The 18,948-nt window shown below is 42.5% G+C and overlaps 1 protein-coding gene across 2 annotated transcripts in view; it reads right to left on the bottom strand.

Moving 5' to 3' along the window:
* Nucleotides 1–18,561, bottom strand: part of AFAP1L2 (actin filament associated protein 1 like 2) — a 112,795-nt gene extending 94,234 nt beyond the window's left edge. The window contains exon 1 of one of the 2 annotated variants that reach the window (XM_060768461.2): nt 18,180–18,561. In XM_060768461.2, the coding sequence (XP_060624444.2) occupies nt 18,180–18,195 (16 nt within the window). In that variant the 5' untranslated portion in view covers nt 18,196–18,561. The remainder of the gene's footprint in view (nt 1–18,179) is intronic. The other variant, XM_060768462.2, reaches the window with a different exon arrangement.
* Nucleotides 18,562–18,948: the final 387 nt, after the last annotated feature.

The raw sequence follows: 18,948 nt of genomic DNA, 5'->3' as shown, positions 1-18,948 counted from the left end.
GGGAGTTGTAGTTGCTGGGATTTATAGTTCATCTACAATCAAGGTGCATTCTGAATTCCACCAACGATAGAATTGGGCCAAACTTCCCACACAGAACTCCCGTGTCTTGAAGGGACTCACTGGCACCAGCCTCCTTCTAGCCTCACACGCTCTCCCTCATCTGTACATGCAAACCATGCTGCCATGCACCAAGCACGCCTGATCTCCCCTCCCCACTTAGCATCTCAGAAACATCCCTCTCCTTAGTTGAGAGGCTGGCCAATTACAACGGAAGAGGGCTTTTGGTGGGAGAATTCACTGTCTCTTCCAAAAAGGAAGAGAAGGACAGGTGGAGAGATTTTCAGAATCTCTGCCAAAGGGATTCCTAAGACCATCAGAAATATATGTTTTCTGGTGGTCTATGGCAACCCCTCTGAAACCCCCTCACGACCCTCCCAGGAGTCTCAACTCCCAGGTTGAGAAATGCTACATTAAAATGATCTTAACAATGCATTGTGTGTGTTAATCAAAGTACCGGTGTTTTTCTCAAAGTAGATTCACTGGCATTTATATGGGAAGCCTCACCCCACAGAAGACAGCAAAAATTCCCAGCATCTTCCTGTAGCTGATGCTAGATGCAAATGAAATCATATTGCCCAATGAGGTAAGCAAGGAATTGCCTTCTGCCATGCACTTATAGAAGGTAGTGTATGCACTGTGCAATGCTACAAAAATGGAGGCTTGTTTCAGAGTTTGTGTCTAGATAGAAACATTTTCCAGTTTTTCATTTCCATCAAAAACAAGTAAACATGATACAATTTGAGTGTGCTGCTGTCTTTGAACTATGCCTTCCTACAACATCATGTTTTTTAAAAAAAATGAAAGAAGAGGAGGCTGCCAGCTGAATCCTCTTTTTGCTTTAAAGTTGATGCTCCAATTTCTGCTTTTTTTTTCCTTTTCTTTCTCTAGACTCCAACAGAGTGACTTTAGCCATGCTATCCAGTGTATCCACCCTTCAGCTTTGCTCTATACCAGCGTTTCTCAACCTGGGGGTCAGGACCCCTTGGGGGGTTTCAAGGGGGTGTCAGAGGGGTTGCCAAAGACCATCAGTATTTTCTGTTGGTCATGGGGCTTCTTTGTCGAAAGTTTGGCTAAATTCCATCATTGATGGAGTTCAGAATGTTCTTTGATTGTAGGTGAACTATCAATCCCAGCAACTACAACTCCGAAATGTCAAGGTCTGTTTCCCCCAAACTCCACCAATGTTCACATTTGGGCATATTGAGTATTTGTGCCAAGTTTGGTCCAGATTCATCATTGTTTGAGTCCACAGTCTTCTGGATGTAGGTGAACTACAATTCCATAACTCAAGGTCAATGACCACCAGTATTTTCTGTTGGTCATGGGAGTTCTGTGTGCCGAGTTTGGTTCAATTCAATCGTTGGTGGAGTTCAGAATGCTCTTTAATTTAGGTGAACTATAAATATTAGCAACTACAACTCCCAAATGACAAAATCAATCCCCTCCCCAACCCCTGAAAGTCACTACCACACTGACTTCGGGAAGAAGTCTCAAATCACCATTCTGTCCTAAGTCTACAAGTGCCTTTCAAAGGTCTTGAAACCATAGTATACACTCAAGTAGTCTTCCAGTTGGTTCTGGGCCAAGGTTGGGGAGAGGGTGCTACCCTATCTGTTGCCTCAAGAAACAAAATATATTCTTAAATTAGGTCTGCTTCCTAATGCTCATTATAGTTCTTCATCCCTGCAGCTCCACTTAACTGATGCATCTTATTATCTGTTTATCTGACTTACAAGACACAATCATTCAGCATTCCAAATGAGGCAGATAAAATGCCATTCTTTGGGATACTTGAAATGCATCACCTTGCTTCCTCCTCGGGTAAGAGCACACCCTTGTTTTGTTTTCTTTTCCAACATATTTTCAACATGTTTAGCATTTTCCCAACACATTTCTTCCTTCACGTGGCATGTTTCAGCTGTTATCTTTCAACCATCACCTTTTCAAAACAAGAATGTACATACTCCCCAACAGAGGTTGGCCCAGTTGAACAAATCCCATAGATTTCATAGCATAATGAATAAGTAGGTTGGTTTTGGTAGTAAAGGACTTAGGTGCCAGTCAGGACTTTCTTTTTTGTGGCTAGAAATAAGGAGATAAAGGTCCTCAAAATGTGACACCTGCTACTGTGATATGATTCAAGCATTAAGGAACTGCATTTCAATTTTCAAAAGTGGTTTACACATTTTCTCCCATTCATCATCATGCTCACCCTAACTAGGGCCAGATCCAGACAGGCCTTTGTTCCAGGAGTGTCCATCCGCATTAAAATAATGCAGATATTTCTGGGGGCCTGTCCAAACCCACCCCAGAAAGCACACACTTTCTGGGGTGGGTGTCCAGACATTCTCTCAGGACTAGCCCAAGAGAACATTTGGAGGCCCTGCCTTCCCCCCCCCCCCCCCAAAGCCTCCAGACCCCTTAGAAAATTAATAAAAACTTAAGTGGTCTCCATTAGAAGCCTCAGTCGGCTCTCCCGGCAGATAGAAATGATGTACCAGGAGAGCTGGGGGAGGGGTGTAGTGGTGATTTTCCTCCCTCCCTCCCTGCCCCCGCTCTCCTGGCACATCATTTCTACGCACCGGGAGAGCTGGCTGAGGCTTCTAATGGAGACCACATAAGTTTTTATTACTTTTCTAAGGGGTCTGGAGGCTTGGGGGGCGGGAAGGGGTGGGTATTTAGCCTGGTAAACTGTGGGAATACTGTTTAGACTGCATTATTCTGCAGCTCAGACCTGGAAATAGTGGATTTATCCCACGTAAATCCACTATCAAATTAATTCGCTACAAACCAGGGTTTTCCTGGTTTGTAGTGAATTAATTTGGGACTGTCCAGAATGTTGTCTGGACAGCCCCTCCTTTATTGTGGGAGTCTGGATGAGCCCTAGTTTGATTTTCATTGCTTATGGTATACTGACTTATTTCACTCAGACACAACTGATAAATATTTAGCTTCAAAAACATAAGTTCCAATAATTTTTCTAGCCTTGATAAGAGAACTACCCTGTTCTTCAGCCTGCACAATTTGAGTATTTAGGCCAAGAGTCTTGCAAATCTCCCTCCCCGCAAATTTCAAGGGCAATTTATAATTCAACCAGCACTAAAGCCAATTTAACCACTTTAAATGTAAATTAGGACAATCGTAGAAAAGTCATATATAAGTGTGTCACCACACAAAGTTCTTGACTGAACGCTGCTCAAAGAATGGAAGAAAACAATCAGGTAGAAAGGTTGAGATGGGTTGAAAGATGCAGTGGAGACTGGGGCAATTTTCAACAGTGCCCCCTTACTTCACCCAGAAACATTCAGTCTAACAGAGGATGTTTTCAATTCACTTGGAAATTAGGGTTAATTATGTGAGCACATCTGGGATAGTGAGTTACTACCGTTCCATTTCGGAAGGTGGTGACCCCAACCAAATGGGAAGCTACACTGATATATGTCACTTAATTAAATAGCTGTTTCTTTATTAAAATATTTGGTAGCAGAGGAAGAAATAACATGGATAGGTTCTTACACTACAAAAGAAGACGAACAGGTCAACACACTTCATCAACCTTTTTTACTCAAAACAATATGCATATGTGAAATGAAAAAACCAGATCATGTAACCCTTGCGTAAGCAATTGTCAAATCAGGTAACTTATTCATAAACAACCAAAAACATTTTGAAACCTCCTAGGAACCACTAGAAATCTTTTTTTTAAGGCGATCCTTTGGTATGATGGCCCTCCAAGTGTAGTGTCCTGGATGTGGATACAAAGGTGACTGTAGAATCCTTTTTTCTTGACCCGTAGTTTCTTCCACAGTGAGGACATTGGTTTCCAGGTGGGAGGTGGTTCTGGTCAGGGTTGGCTTGTCGTGGCACATTTCTCCCTTTCGCCCTCCATTTGTACTTCTTCAAATTCTACAACACTGCTGGTCACAGCTGACCTCCAATTCGAGTGCTCAAGGGCCAGGGCTTCCCAGTTCTCGGTGTCTATGCCACAGTTTTAAAGATTAGCTTTAAGCCCATATTTAAATCTCTTTTCCTGTATATCAACATTTCATTTTCCATTATTTAGTTGGAAGTATAGTAACTGCTTAGGGGGAAGGGGATCAGGCATTCAGACAATGTGGCCAGTCCAGCGGAGTTGATGGCATAGGAGCATTGTTTCAATGGTCTTTGCTTCTTCTAGCACACTGAAATTTATCCACCTGTCTTCCCAAGAAATTTACAGGATTTTGTGGAGGCAACACTGATGGAATCGTTCCAGGAGTTGAGTGTGACGTCTTTAGACAGTCCACATTTTGCAGGCATATAACAAGGTTGGGAGGACAATAGCTTTAGAAACGAGCACTTTGGTATCCCTACGGATGTCCCAATCCTCAAACACTCTCTGCTTCATTCAGAAAAATGCTGCACAATGCTTCTTCCACAATGCATCCAAGCATAATTTCCCCAACTCTTTTCCAATTTTGGTGGTCAAGCTTGTAGATCTATGCTGCATTTTTAGCATGGTGAAGAATTGAAAGGGTAAGCAGGTTTCTGTGGCTCAGGGATCATGCCCCATTCAATTTTTCTTTATCCATTAAGACTTTAGTTGTGATCTTTGTACTTTGGAACAGACAACACTACTGGGCCACTGAAGTCTCTCACAAACTTAAACTTTGTGGGTTTCCTGGAAAACCACAAAACATCCATGCAGAAAATACAAGGTGGTTTTCTTGGCTTGGCCCAGAAGAGGATATAGTCTGGAGGCGTTGGTTGTGGCTCAGTTCTGGAACTGGAATGTGGCTTGTCATCATACCAACGTGAGTTTCTATCTTTGGAGTCCAACTAAATATGTTATGCTACATCATTATAACCTAGAAGAATTGCTTTTGGAAAAGAAGTTTTAAGAAAAATAAGGCAAGGAGTGTTATATAAGGAGAATGTATTTTAAACCTGAAAACTATAAATGGCTTTTAGGACCGTGACTTAAAAACAGTATCCATAGGAAAGTCACATAATTCTACATAAAATAACCACAGGAAGAGCTATATGAAGGAACTAAAGGAAGCAAATAAGATATGTTCTAGTCAAAAGCTTGAGAAAGTTTTTTTTCAAATACAGAATTTGGCATCCCAGAATTTGATATAAAAATACAACTTTTCAAAGTTCAAAGTCTTGCCCGCGCTTGGACTGAAATAACCACTGTCAGTGCAGCTCTTCTGGCTGTCTTTTAGATCAAACTCGCACTCCACCAATGAGAATAAGGATTAAGATGTACCTTTCTTTTTCTTTACAGCTGAAGCAGGAAAGCATTATTCTTTCATTTAACTGTTTAGTTAATTGAACATCTCTACGCCAGAGGAAGAGAATTTCTAAACTGTGTCATACTATTCTCTGAGGGCTGACCCCCTATAACAAATAGGTCAAGCAATTCTCTGCTTTCGTTGAGCAAAGGCTATTGAATGTCTCCCTGCTTTTGATAGATAAAGGGACTGGTGATTTACAAATTAATCAACAAAGGGATTCTATATTTTCAAAAACAAAGGAATCAAACGGTTCTGTCTTCCTTGTTCCTAGCAGTTCTAAGGGCAATTCCAAGGGAAAGAAGAAATCACAAGCTACAATAAAATAGATTTCACCTTAACATATGAAAAAAACCTCCTGATGATAAGAGTTGTTTGGTAGTGGAAACACTTCCTCATGGTGGAGTCTCCTTCTCTGGAGGTTTTACAACAGAGGCTGGGTGACCAGTTGTCAGGAGTGCTTTGACTGTGAATTCCTGCATGACAGAAGGTTGAACTGGGTGACCTTGAAGTCTCTTCCAATTCTATGATTCACTGTATCACTTGCTTGGAATCCATTTCAATGTCTCAAAGATGCTCTTCTCCCATTCCATCTCAAGATTGTGATCATGCAGCAAAATAATAATTTCAGCATCCATTTAGCTTCTCCTGTCCTATCTGATCTCTGTAGCAAGTCACCGATTTAGAGACCTGGAAATGCAAAGTATCTGTGCCCTTTTATTTGGCCTAGTAAAGATATTGGAGTCCCTGGTGGTGCAGTGGGTTAAACCGCTGGGCTGCTGAACTTGCTGCCCAAAAGGTTGCTGGTTCAAATCCAGGGAGCAGGGTGAGCTCCCACTGTTAGCCCCAGCTTCTGCCAACCTAGTAGTTCAAAAACATACAAATGTGAATAGATCAATAGGTACCACTCCAGTGGGAAGGTAATGGTGCTCGATGCAGTCATGCTGGTCACATGACCTAGGAGGTGTCTATGGACAATGCTGGCTCTTCGACTTAGAAAAGGAGATGAGCACCAACCTCCCGAGTTGGACATGACTGGGCTTAATGTCAGGGGAAAACCTTTACCTAAAGATATTACAGTGATGAATCTTGGGTTTTAAAATAAGTAGTATTAAAACCAGTGTAGGGTAGTGGTTTAAACATTGGACCATGGATCTAAAGCCCAAGATCTGAATCCTCATTCAGCCATGGAGTGGCCTTAGGCAAGTCTCACACACTCTCAGCCTCAGAGGGAAGTCCTTTCTGAACAAATGGTTCCAAGAAAAAAAAAACTGGGTCACTTCAGGGTCTCCATAAGCTAGAAAGGACTTGATGGTGTGTACATACCACAACATTAGACACCCATATTTCCTAATATATTAATTTTGATACACAATAGCTTGATTGCTTCCATATAGACTGTTATATTATTGTTACTGTCTTAGCTTACAATCTGGCAGAAGGCCACATTTATGATCTCAGAGGGCACAGGCTAATGCCAACTGGAAGAGCCATCCTCCAGTTTCCTCAGCCACAGAGCCAAATCCACAACAGTAGACAGAAGAAGATCAAGAGGCCAGAGAGATGTAGCTAAACTAAAGTAATGATAGTTATACATCCTTTTCTGCCAAGAAGTCTAGGTGTGTTTACACATGTAGTTGGGTATTGGGATGGGGTTCTTTTTCAGCCTATTACTAGTGATATAGTCATCAGACCAAGGAAGGTCTGTCCTAGAACTCCTGGACAACAGAGGCACAACTGAAAGAAGAAGCATCCTTTGGGAGGCATAAGCCTCCAATGTACAAAACTCGAACTAAAATCACAGTAGCACCCCCCCCCCCTCCTCGTACACATTACACCAAACTATTGTAGATAATACGTTAGATTTTTGTCTAGTCAATAATGAGTTGCTCCATCTTATTATAAACTTGGTTGAAGTTATCTCACCTGTTTACAGATAGTGAACGAAAATCCAGTCTAGCCAGCTATAATAAACATTCTTTCACTGTAAGAAACACTTGCTGAATGTCTAGACTCACATTTGTTAATTGACTTTAATTTGAACATCCTGAACCAAAAAGTGGGGTCTGTTTTGGGTTCACCATAGACAAAAGGATGTGCTTTCTGGTTTAAAACCTTGCATTCAGCATATGTAGTTGTACACACATGCTATGTCCAGATTGGTTTCACTATGTTCTCCAGCTGTTTTCCATACCTCCCCAAGCCATCCTTCTCCTGGAAGTTTCAAAAATAGTGAATCATGTTTTCAACTGGTTTCAAAGAACTATTTTCCAAAAAAATGAAATGAATGTTATTTGCAATTTCAGCAAACTAGATGCCCTCTACATCTACAGAAAATGGCTGAATTTCCTACCCCGTTTCTGATCAACAGTGGGCTTTACACCAGTCCTGAAACCCAGAATGGACCAGAAGTTGCTGCTGCGTGTCCAAACAACATCAAAGGACACCCAGTCCTTAATGCACGTTAAACCCACAGTTTAGACTACCCCCTCTCTAGTTGTGTAGTTGCCTTTGATGATGTCAGCAATGGTGTCTGGCAATGGCCAGGAGTTTCATGAGTCCTCCAGTTATTTGATGTGGTGATGGGGTAATAGGAATGGTAAAGTAGATGTAAATTAACCCACTATCTGCTTTGAGACAGTGAATAGGAAGAAATGACTCTCGTGCTCCCCTTTGTTGCTCTTTTTACATTTCAAAGTTCAAAACACAATCAGTGATCGTAAACCTGCTTGTTATCGCATTATCTTTAGTTCACAGGTAAGCACATGCAGAACCTTGCATGCAGGAACATGTATGTAGCCCATTACTGCTCACATAGATATCTGATGGGTCTCACCAAAACAAACTACACAATTTCTCTTTCAATTTCTTCTAAACTGCTACTCAGATACCATCTAACACAAGATTGAAATTGTGTACTCCTCTAAATGTTGCTAGATTGTACTGCACAACATTTATCTCCACTGTCTATGCTGGGCAGGACAGTTGGAAGTTCCCCAACCTCTGGGTGCCATGCTAACAAGAGGGTAGAGCAGTGTTTCTCAACCTGGAGGTCGGGACCCTTGGGGGGTTATGAGAGGGTGTCAGAAGGGTCACCAAAGACTATCAGAAAACACAGTATTGTCTTTTGGTCAGGGGGGTTCTGTGTGGGAAGTTTGGCTCAATTCTATCATTGATGGGCAGGCCTGTAGCCAGGATTTCGTTTGGGGGGGGGGGGTAATTTTTTTCAAGGGGGGGGTTCAGGGGGGCTGAGTTTCAGGGGGGGGGGCTGAGTCTGAGTGAAAGAGGGTCTAGCCTAGCAAACCTTTTGTATTGTTACCCAAATACCCCCATGCATATGGGATATATTGAGTATGGTGATCAGATCACGATATGAATAAACATAACAGTTTAAATAATGCACCAGTAAGGTCTTTTCACGAACCACCATGAGAATTTCGGGGGGGGGGGGGGGCTGAAGCCCCTCAAGCCCCCCCCCCCCCCCCGGCTACATGCCTGTTGATGGGGTTCAGAATTCTCTTTCATTTTAGATGAACTATAAAACCCAGCAACTACAACTCCCAAATCTCAAGATCTATTCCCCCCCAAATCCACCAATGTTCACATTTGGGCATGTTGAGTATTATTGCCAAGTTTGGTTCCGATCCATCACTGTTTGAGTTCACAATGCTCTCTGGAAGCAGGTGAACTACAACTCCAAAACTCCAAATCAATGCCTACCAAACCCTTCCAATATTTTCTGTTGATTGTGGGACTTCTGTGTGCTAAGTTTGGTTCAGTTCCATTGCTGGTGGAGTTTAGAGTGCTCTTTGATTGTAGGCGAACTATAAACTCCGAAATGACAAAATCAACCCCCCCCCCCCCAAATGGCACCAGTATTCAAATTTGGGCGTATCAGGTATTTGTGCCAAATTTGGTCCAGTGAATGAAAATACATCCTGCATATTGGATATTTACATATAATTCATAACAGTAGCAAAATTACAGTTATGAAATAGCAACAAAAATAATTTTATGGTTGGGGGTCACCACAACATGAGGAACTGTATTAAGGGGTTGTGGCATTAGGAAGGTTGAGAACCACTAGGCTAGACTAAATGATTTTGGGTTCTTTACAGCTCCCAGATTCATGTTCCCAACATAATATTGAAAGACTCACACTGCTCTCTTTCTGTAAAAATATATTTCAAGTGCACAAAATTGGTGTGAGAAACCTTGGGAAATTATGCTGACAAGCCAGAGGTGAGTTAAAATGCTGCAGGATGTTATTATTTGACATCTTGGTCCTCTGTCAACTCTTTACAGTTCCAAAACTAAGGAAGATGCTACACTATTTATCAGACCTCACACTGCAGTGACACATTGTTGGAAATACCCCATTACACACCCCAAAAGCAGCTCCCCATTGCACAAGACTCTTCCACTCAGCTGGTATTCCTGTTTCTAGCTACCAGAAACTAGAGCTAATGATATCAGGTTGCAACATGCATAGAATGCCCACGGGCTGGTGGTGACACAGTAACATACTGAACAAGCAGTAAACCTTTTTGAACGATGTTGCATGCATTTTCCCGCAGCCTCTAGAAAACGTACACTGCAAAATTTAAAGCATTTGACCAGTTTCAGGATCTCTCTGACTGTCCAGCCTGAGAAATTTGCCTGAAGTATTCAAATGATACCATGGGAATCATCTCTAAAGCCCTCCTGGACAAACTAAACATTACATCAGTCTCGAAACAGTTGGTAATTATACACTCATTTATTTGAATTCACAGCATGCCCACTACCAATGGAGCAGAAGGAATAATAACAGATTAAAACACAAGCATAAAAATGCCTCTCTAAGATTCAGAAACATTCTCATTAAAATTACTAAAGAACAAAACAGCAAGACAGATTCCTAACCAGAGTCACATTACCTCCTCACTGGGTCCACAGCAGAAAGGTACGGCTTGAACATATACTAACAATTAGTCTTTGTATGTATCTATATTGCTAAACAGGAACCAAACCTGGTATAGTGCTTTGTGTGTTGGACTACAACTCTGGAGACCAGGGTTCAAATAGCAACTCAGCCATGAAACCCACTAAATGTACTTGGGTGAGTCAAATTCTCTCAGGCCCCTTCTACACTGCCATATAGAATCCAGATTATCTGCTTTGAACTTGATTATATGGCAGTGTAGATCCATACAATCCACTTCAAAGCAGATAATGTGGGATTATTTGCTTTGATAATCTGGATTATATGGCAGTGTAGAAGGGACCTTGGCCTCAAAGGAACACACTTGCAAACCCCTTCTGAAAAAATCTTGGCAAGAAACCCTTGTGTAATGTTTGTCTTAAGGCACCCTACGGTGAACATATTATGCCATTTTCTTGGCAGGATTTGATTGGAGGAGAGTTGCTATTGCCTTCTTCCAAGGCTCAGAGAGTGAGACTTCACTAAGGCCCCTTCTAAACTGCCATATACTGTAATCCATATTATCAAAGCAGATAATTCACATTCTCTGCTTTGAACTGGATCATATGAGTCTACACTGTCAAAAGCTCCAATTCAAAAGAGAACATCTGGATTTTATATGACAGTGTAGATGGAGCCTAAGATCACCCAATGAGTTTGAACCCTGGGGCCTTCCACACAGCCCTATATCCCAGAATAACAAGGCAGAAAATCCCACATTATCTGAGTATGGACTCAGATAACCCACTTCAAAGCAAATATTGTGGGGATTTCTGCCTTGATATTCTGGGATATAGGGCTCTGTGGAAGGGCCCCTGGTTTTCCTGAATCCCAGTCCAACACTCTGACCAAACATGAGACCATTCTCCATATCATGTATGCCTCAGATGTTCTCTTCTGTACACTTCACCAAAAAGGTCAAACAAAGGTTTTTTAAAAAATAATTTTTCTACACTGATAAAGATGCCAAAGGAAAAGCATATTTTCTCTGGACCCTTCCACACAGCCATATAACCTAGAATATCAAGGCAGAAAATCCCACAAAATCTGTTTTGAACTGGGTTAACTGAGTCCACACTGCCATATATTCCAGTTCAAAGCAGATATTGTGGGATTTCCTGCCTTGATATTCTGGGTTATATGGCTGTGTGGAAGGGTTCCCAGGAATATCAAGGCAGAAAATCCCACATTATCTGCTTTGAACTGTGTTATCTGAGTCCATACTGCCATGTATTCCAGTTCAAAGAAGAAAATGTGGAGTTTTATTCAGCTGTGTGGAAGGGCCCTAAGCTAGTGAGAAAACCTACCCTATGATCATTTTGTGGTCCTCAACCCCCAAGGAGGACAATCAACTGCAAAGATGGAACACTTCTATAAAGTTGTCAAATGAGTGGGATGTCCCACCTCCCCGCCCCCTGCTTCCTCCTGGTTCCTCTGCCCCTGCTTGCTCCAATTGGCAAGCTGCCCTTCCAGCTGCTCTTGCCACGGCTCCTGCCCTTTCCTCAGACACAAGTTGTCACACATGAGAAGAATGCAGCTCTCTGTTCCCACAGTATCTGCACTAAAGGGGAGAAGAGGCACTGTCTGATTTAGTCAGGCTCTGCAGAAAACATCGCTTTCCCAAATGATGAAAGCAAATTCTTGACTTCAAAGAAGAATGCCAGCGCCACGCTTACGGCTTTATGTGCATGAATCCTAGTTTGCAGCATTTGAGATTTTTCATTTCCATCTCACTTCTTTTTTTTTTCTTTTTAGCTGCAAACACTTGCTGCTCTTTAGATTCGGGTATTTCAAAGCAGCAGACAGCTCCTTAGGCTAGCAAGATTTACCACAATTGTTCTTCTTGAACTACTCAGATATTTGTAGCTCTCTGCATATATCCTGACTGTGCATTGGCAGTATCCCAATGTGTAGGAAGATGTAGACTAAACTCTGGGTTTTAGTCTCAACTTGAAAGGAGCTATCCAAGGTGCTGAATTCTAGTCGCACAAACAAGACTCACCATCCTGAATGGCTCTTTTAACGTTTAGCCCCGAACCCAACATGTATTGGGTTGCTGTGAGTTTTCCGGGCTGTATGGCCATGTTCCAGAAGCATTCTCTCCTGATGTTTCACCTACATCTATGGCAGGCATCCTCAGAGGTTGAGGGGTCTGTTGGAAACTAGGCAAGTGAGGTTATATATCTGTGGAATGTCCAGGATGGGACTTTCTCCCACTCAAAACTCACAGAAACCCAGTGATTCCAGCCATGAAAACTTTGGACAACCCAACGTGTATTCACTGCCTTGCATGTCAAGGAAATCGCTAAATGCTACTCCTCCAAAGTGATGTTAACAAGAAACAGAACACATCTTTGTCTAAAACCCACTGTTCTGGTGCTGTTCAATCCATGATTCTATCATTAACTTTCACTGGAAGTTAGTCGGGCAGAAGTTGACCATAGAATCAAACTGTAGGCCTAGAGATAACACTTCTCTAGACAACATAAGGTCCTCCAATGCAATTCCTTAGTATTCAAAGCTCTTTGTTTATAACTGAAAGTGTACATAATAAGCAGGCTTACTATATGTTAAATTGCTGCCTTTGACCTCAAGATAAAAAGGTGTGCAGTCGGGTGATGAGAGAGCCCTAGGCTACAATCTGCAAGGGGCCTGTTTCTGAGTAGACATGTACAGTGCCATGTATCCTATAATTTCTCCAAAACCCAGATTTCATAACTGTCTGATAATTTCACACAAGTATATATTCAATATACATATTTAAATAACTCCTCAGAGAGGAGGAATCAAAAGTGACAATCAGCAACAGCGAGTTTGCAAAGAATTTGCTTTTATATTAAAATGATACATGCATAAAGTTGAATTCTCAGGTAGTGTTGCTAACTGAAAAGCATGGTCTGAGCAGGTAACGTGAATAGACATATATTTCATTAAACATTTAAATTTCTTTATTACTCAACTCCAAGAGCTGCATATTGCCTGCAATGCAGTCTTACTACATTGTTATCATCTCAGTATCCCTGCAACGTAGATTAGGCTGGTGGTGGCTTCCATCTCATTGAGCCAGTGAATCGACATTAAGTTTCAATCTCAACTTTAAAGAACTATGTTGAACCTGGTTCCAAAAATAGGTTAAGTATCTCAAATAAATCCCTTTAAGTCCACTGGCATGGAGTGACCAACTCTCACAAAATTGAACTTCAGTAACTCAGTGGGCCTATGACCCAGCGTGATGTAGTGGTTTGAGCACTGGGCTATGTCTCTGGAGATCAGGGTACAAATACCACCTCAGGCTTGGAAATGCACTGAGTGATCTTCTGCAAGTCACACTCTCTCAGCCTCAGAACACAACAATGGCAAACCCTCTATGAGCAGATCATGCAAAACAAACAAACAAACAAACCAACAAACCTTAGGTTTGCTGTAATTCAAAAATGACTAGAAGGCACATGACAACAGCAACAACAACATCAACAACACCACCACCACCTCAGGCCCTATCTACACTGCCATATAAAATCCATATTATCTGATTTGAACTGGATTATATGGCAGTGTGGACTTAAAAATTCAGTTCAAAGCAGACAATGTGGATTGTTTGCTTTGATAATCTGGAATGTATAGCAATGCAGAATGAGACTCTGTGGGCTGAATCCAATTATTAGTCCCAATTCAATCAATAAGAATTTTTTTAAAAAAATATTTATTAATTTCTTCATACAGATAACTAAACAATACAATACGAACCTTAGCCATCTAAGAGATAACATAAGAACTGTTTACAATCTTTATGGCTAGGATACAGGTTCCAATTGTGACTCCCTTTACCGTATATCTTAATTAATTACCCCTTTAAACCCCACCCCCACCCCACCTACCCACCCTTACCACCCTCTTCCCACCTCCCTCCCACCCCCATCTGGGTTACTTGAATAATACATTGATTTAATTGTCTGGAAGGCCTGTACTTATCTTTTATATATTAAAATTTATGATAACCACTATACATGCCACAGTCGCAAGAGGTTGGAAAGATAAAACAAGGTGGGACCTGAAAGCCTGATGGTCGTATCTCTCTGAATATTTAATTAATGATTTCATCCATGAAAAGAAAAATAAATATTAGAATATTCAGTCAAGACAAGATTGGTTTAGGAAATGGTCTTGTTTAATCGACAAAACGGAAGGAAAAGATGGGGGGCGGGGCGGGGAATCAATAAGAATTTGGACAGTCAAGACTTATGTAAATGTTACATTGGATTTACTGTAGTTGGGACCAACCAATGCATTTGGTGGATGAATGAGTAGAGGTCAGAATTTCAGTCCCACCAGATGAGCATGTAAACCAGGCCTGCCTCTATACCATATTATCAAGTTACAAGGAAATGCTTTGGGGGATAATTCATGAGATGCTTGCATGAGAAATTAAGTGTGTGCCTATCAACATATGGCAACCTTGTGAATGTCATGGCTTTTATTAGTGAGCTGTTTGACATTCCCATCATCTGACATACAGCTTCTGGCCTCAGGATATTCCTTGGTGGCCCTCCTTCCATGTCCTAACCAAGCTTGATCCCAGCTTAACCTAGATATGGTGCCTTCCAAGGTATTTAGGCTCTTCAGAAACTAAGTACATAACACAAAAGTACTAAAAACTACTTCCGTAAGAACCCCTAAATATTAAACATGCAGTAGAAGCACATGGAACTGTCCGCCCCATCATGCTATCCGCCACTCCTTACAATTCCTTACAATCCTTACAATGACTCCTCAGCCTTATCTTTGCTGACTAGAGAGATGAAAGCCTAAACCAAGGAGTCGGCAAATGTTTGAGATTGCTTGACGCATAGACAAGAGTGAAAGGAAGCATCCTTACTGTGCTTTTCTTTTGGAGTGTCAGCCAATCCCTCAGGGGAAGGGAGCCTGGGAGAACTCCTTGAAATAAATATCCATGGCAGGAGGAAAGAAAGAGAGGGAGAAAGAGTGGGCGTGTAGCAAGGTGCTTGTTGTGCCAGCAATCTGGCTGCCGCTTTGGAAGCCTAGTGTTCACCTTCTCAAACCCAACAGATGTACTTTTCGATCTGTCAGTTATCTGATTCAACTGCATAGCCACAACCATAATTTCAACACCATTTCCATTTCTGTTGCTTTCTCCAAGATTATCCTCATCATCACCAACTCTCCCAATCTTCAGATCAAAAAGGTAGATCTATAGTAATATAGGTTAGGTATTCCCTCAACCAGAATTCCAAAAGACTATAAAATCCAAACATTTTTCCACATAGTAAGCCGAGACAATGACACATTTCCTTCCTAATGGTTCAAAGTATACAAAATGTGTTGTCAAACGCTTTCATGGCTGGAATCATTGAGTTGCTGTGTGTTTTCCAGGCTGTATGGCCATGTTCCAGAAGCATTCTCTCCTGATGTTTCACCCGCATCTATGGAGAGGTTGTGAGGTTTGTTGGAAACTAGGCAAGTGACGTTTATATATTTGTGGAATGTCCAAGGTGGGAAAAAGAACTCTTGTCTGTTTGAGGCAAGTGTGGATGCTGCAATTGATCACCTTGATTAGCATTGAATAACCTTGCAGCTTCAAGGCTTGGTTGCTTCCTGCTTGGGAGAATCCTTTGTTGGGATTGGCAGCACCCAAACATGAATCAAGGAACATGAAAGGCACAGCAGACTAATTCAACCAGAGAAGTCAGCCATAGCAGAGCACTTGATAAATCAACCTGGACACAGAATATTATTTGAGAGCACAGAAATGCTGGACCACTCTAACAACGACCATGTCAGACTACAAAAAGAAGCCATTGAAATCCACAAGCATGTGGACAATTTCAACAGAAAGGAGGAAACCATGAAAATGAACCAAATCTGGATACAAGTATTTAAAAAATCTCTAAAATCAGGACATTAAATAAAGAACAACCCTCAAAAAACATGGGAATTCCAGACAGGAAACAATCAGGGCCAGCTACTCACCTCCCAACAAAGGATTCCCCCAGGCAAGCAGCCTGCAAGGCTATTCAGTGCTAATCAAGGTGATCAACTGCAGCATTCACACTTGCCTCCAACAGACAAGAGTTCTTTCTCCCACCCTGGATATTCCATGGATACATAAACCCTACTTGCCTAGTTGCCAACACACTTCATAACCTCTGAGAATGCCTGCCATAGATGTGGGTGAAATGTTAGGAGAGAATGCTTCTGGAACATGGCCATGTATACAAAGTTTATTTCATGCACAAAATATTGTATAAAATGACCTTCATAAGGTGTGTAGGAAACATAAATGAATGTTGAGTTTACACTTCAGTGTGCCCCCCACAAAGACATCTCATCATTCAGGCTACATACATGAGGTATGTAAGAAACATAAATGAATTTCGTGTTTACACTTTGTTCTCCCCCCCCCCCCCCCAAGATATCTCATTATGTATGGATATGCAAATAGGTGTATTTCAAAATCTGAAGTCCAAAATATTTCCGGTGCCAAGCCTTTTGGATAAGGGACAGTCAAACTGTAATCCCAACCCTTCTGAAGACAAACCGAGAAGGGAAAGAAAAGACATTGCTCCCTCTTTTCCTTTCAATCTGCTCATTCACTCCAGCCTTTTCCCACCTGAACATGGTGCTTCCCGGCAATCTTTCCCAGAAAATGCCTCTGCATCCACCCAACTCATAAACCAGACATCCTAAGCAACTCTGAACAGACACAGAAAGACATTTACAGGGAGGCATGGAATCATATCCCCAGGGTGCATCTACACTGCAGATTTACTTATTTAGGTGATGCCTTGGTGTCCAAGTAAGATTGTCCTCCAAGTGTGGTTTCCTGGCGGTGGGTACATAGGTGACTGTGGAGCCCTATTCTTGACCTGCATGTTCAGGGCTTCAGTTTCCAGGTGGAAGGCGGTCCCGGTTGGGGTTGGCTTGACGCACCTTCCTCTCGGCATGTTTCTCCCTTTCACCCTCCATTCATGCCTCATCACATTCTGCAGCACTGCTGGTCACAGCTGACGTCCAGCTGGAGCGCTCAAGGGCCAGGGCTTCCCAGTTCTCTGTGTCTATGCCACAGTTTTTAAGGTTAGCTTTAAGCCCATCTTTAAATCTTTTTTCCTGTCCACCAGCATTCCGTTTTCTGTTCTTGAGTTAGGAGTATAGTAACTGCTTTGGGGGACGGTGATCAGGCATTCAGACAATGTGGCCAGTCCAGTGGAATGGATGGCATAGAAGCGTCTCAATGCTAGTAGTCTTCTTCCAGCACACTGACATTTGTCCACCTGTCTTCCCAAGAGATTTGCAGGGTTTTGCAGAGGCAAGGCTGATGGAATCATTCCAGGAGTCGAGTGTGACGTCTGCAGACAGTCCACGTTTTGCAGGCATATAACAGAGTTGGGAGGACAATAGCTTTAGAAACAAGCAGTCCTGGTTGGGTTTGGCTCCCTTTCGCCCTTCATTCATGCCTGTTCAAATTCTGCAGCACTGCTGGTCACAGCTGACTTCCAGTTAGAGCGCTAAATGGCCAGGGCTTCCCAGTTCTAAGTGTCTATGCCACGGTTTTTAAGCTTGGCTTTGAGCCCATCTTTTAATCTCCGCTGCAGATTTAATGCAGTTTGACACCACTTTAATTGCCCTGGCTCAAAGCTGTGGAATCATAGGAGCCGTAGTTTTACTGTGCCCAAGAGTGTTGGTGCCTCCCCAAACTCCTAGGATTGCATAGCATTGAGCCCTGGGTGTTAAGGTGTGTATTCAGTCTGCAGTGTAGATGCCCTTCTCAAATCATTGGCTCCAGGGAGAAACCCAAGAGGAGAACTTGAGATCCAGGCTGCCCTTTCCCAAACCCCAGAGAAAGTCAAATAATCTTTCCTTACCTTTATATTTATCCATCTTTTTAATTTTTCCCACTATTCTTATTTCTTTTCCCTTTATTTTTCCGTATAGGAGAAAGACAGCGAGGAGGATCCCAAACTTCTGCACTGCTTCTTGCTTCCTCTGCCTCCTTCCCTGAAGGAAACTCCAAGCTCTCTGTCTTTGCTTCTCTCACTCAGCCCGGGCTGGCTTTCCTCCCACGGAGCCACGCCCACTCGTGACGTCACCATCGGCCTCTGGACCAATCGCGGCGCATACTGGCCTTCCGAAAAGACCCCCGTACTAGCATCCTCAGCCCGAAGCAGCCTTCTTGCCTGTCTCTGAAAAGGAGGACTTCGCCTCTCTGGACTGTGAGGGTGGCGCTTGTTTTCCTCTTGCGGTGCAGGGAGAAGCCACCCCCAGAGAAACTCAAGAGGAACCGGCTTGAGAGAGAGAGGGAGGGAGAGGGCGCATTCCTTTGGGAGAGATAAGGAATGGCAAGAAGGAATTACAGAAGAGGGCGGGAGCAGCGGAGTGGGGCTGGGTGACTCCGAAGGAGCAAAACAACAGGAATGGCGACAGGGCAAGAAGAGCAACCAAATGATTTTGTCATTTGGGAGTTGTAGTTCCTGGGATTTATAGTTCATCTACAATCAAAGAACATTCTGAACTCCACCAGCGATGGGAATTGGCACACAGAACTCCCATGAGCAACAGAAAATTGGTCATGGGAAGGGTTTGGTGTGCATTGACCTTGAGTTTTGGAGTTCACTTACATCCAGAGAGCAAAAA

The sequence above is a fragment of the Anolis sagrei genome, chromosome 3 (genome assembly GCF_037176765.1).
Source record: "Anolis sagrei isolate rAnoSag1 chromosome 3, rAnoSag1.mat, whole genome shotgun sequence".
Classification (NCBI taxonomy): Eukaryota; Metazoa; Chordata; class Lepidosauria; order Squamata; family Dactyloidae; genus Anolis; species Anolis sagrei.
Note: the sequence above shows the minus strand (reverse complement) of the source record. Positions and strands in the feature narration are given on the sequence as shown.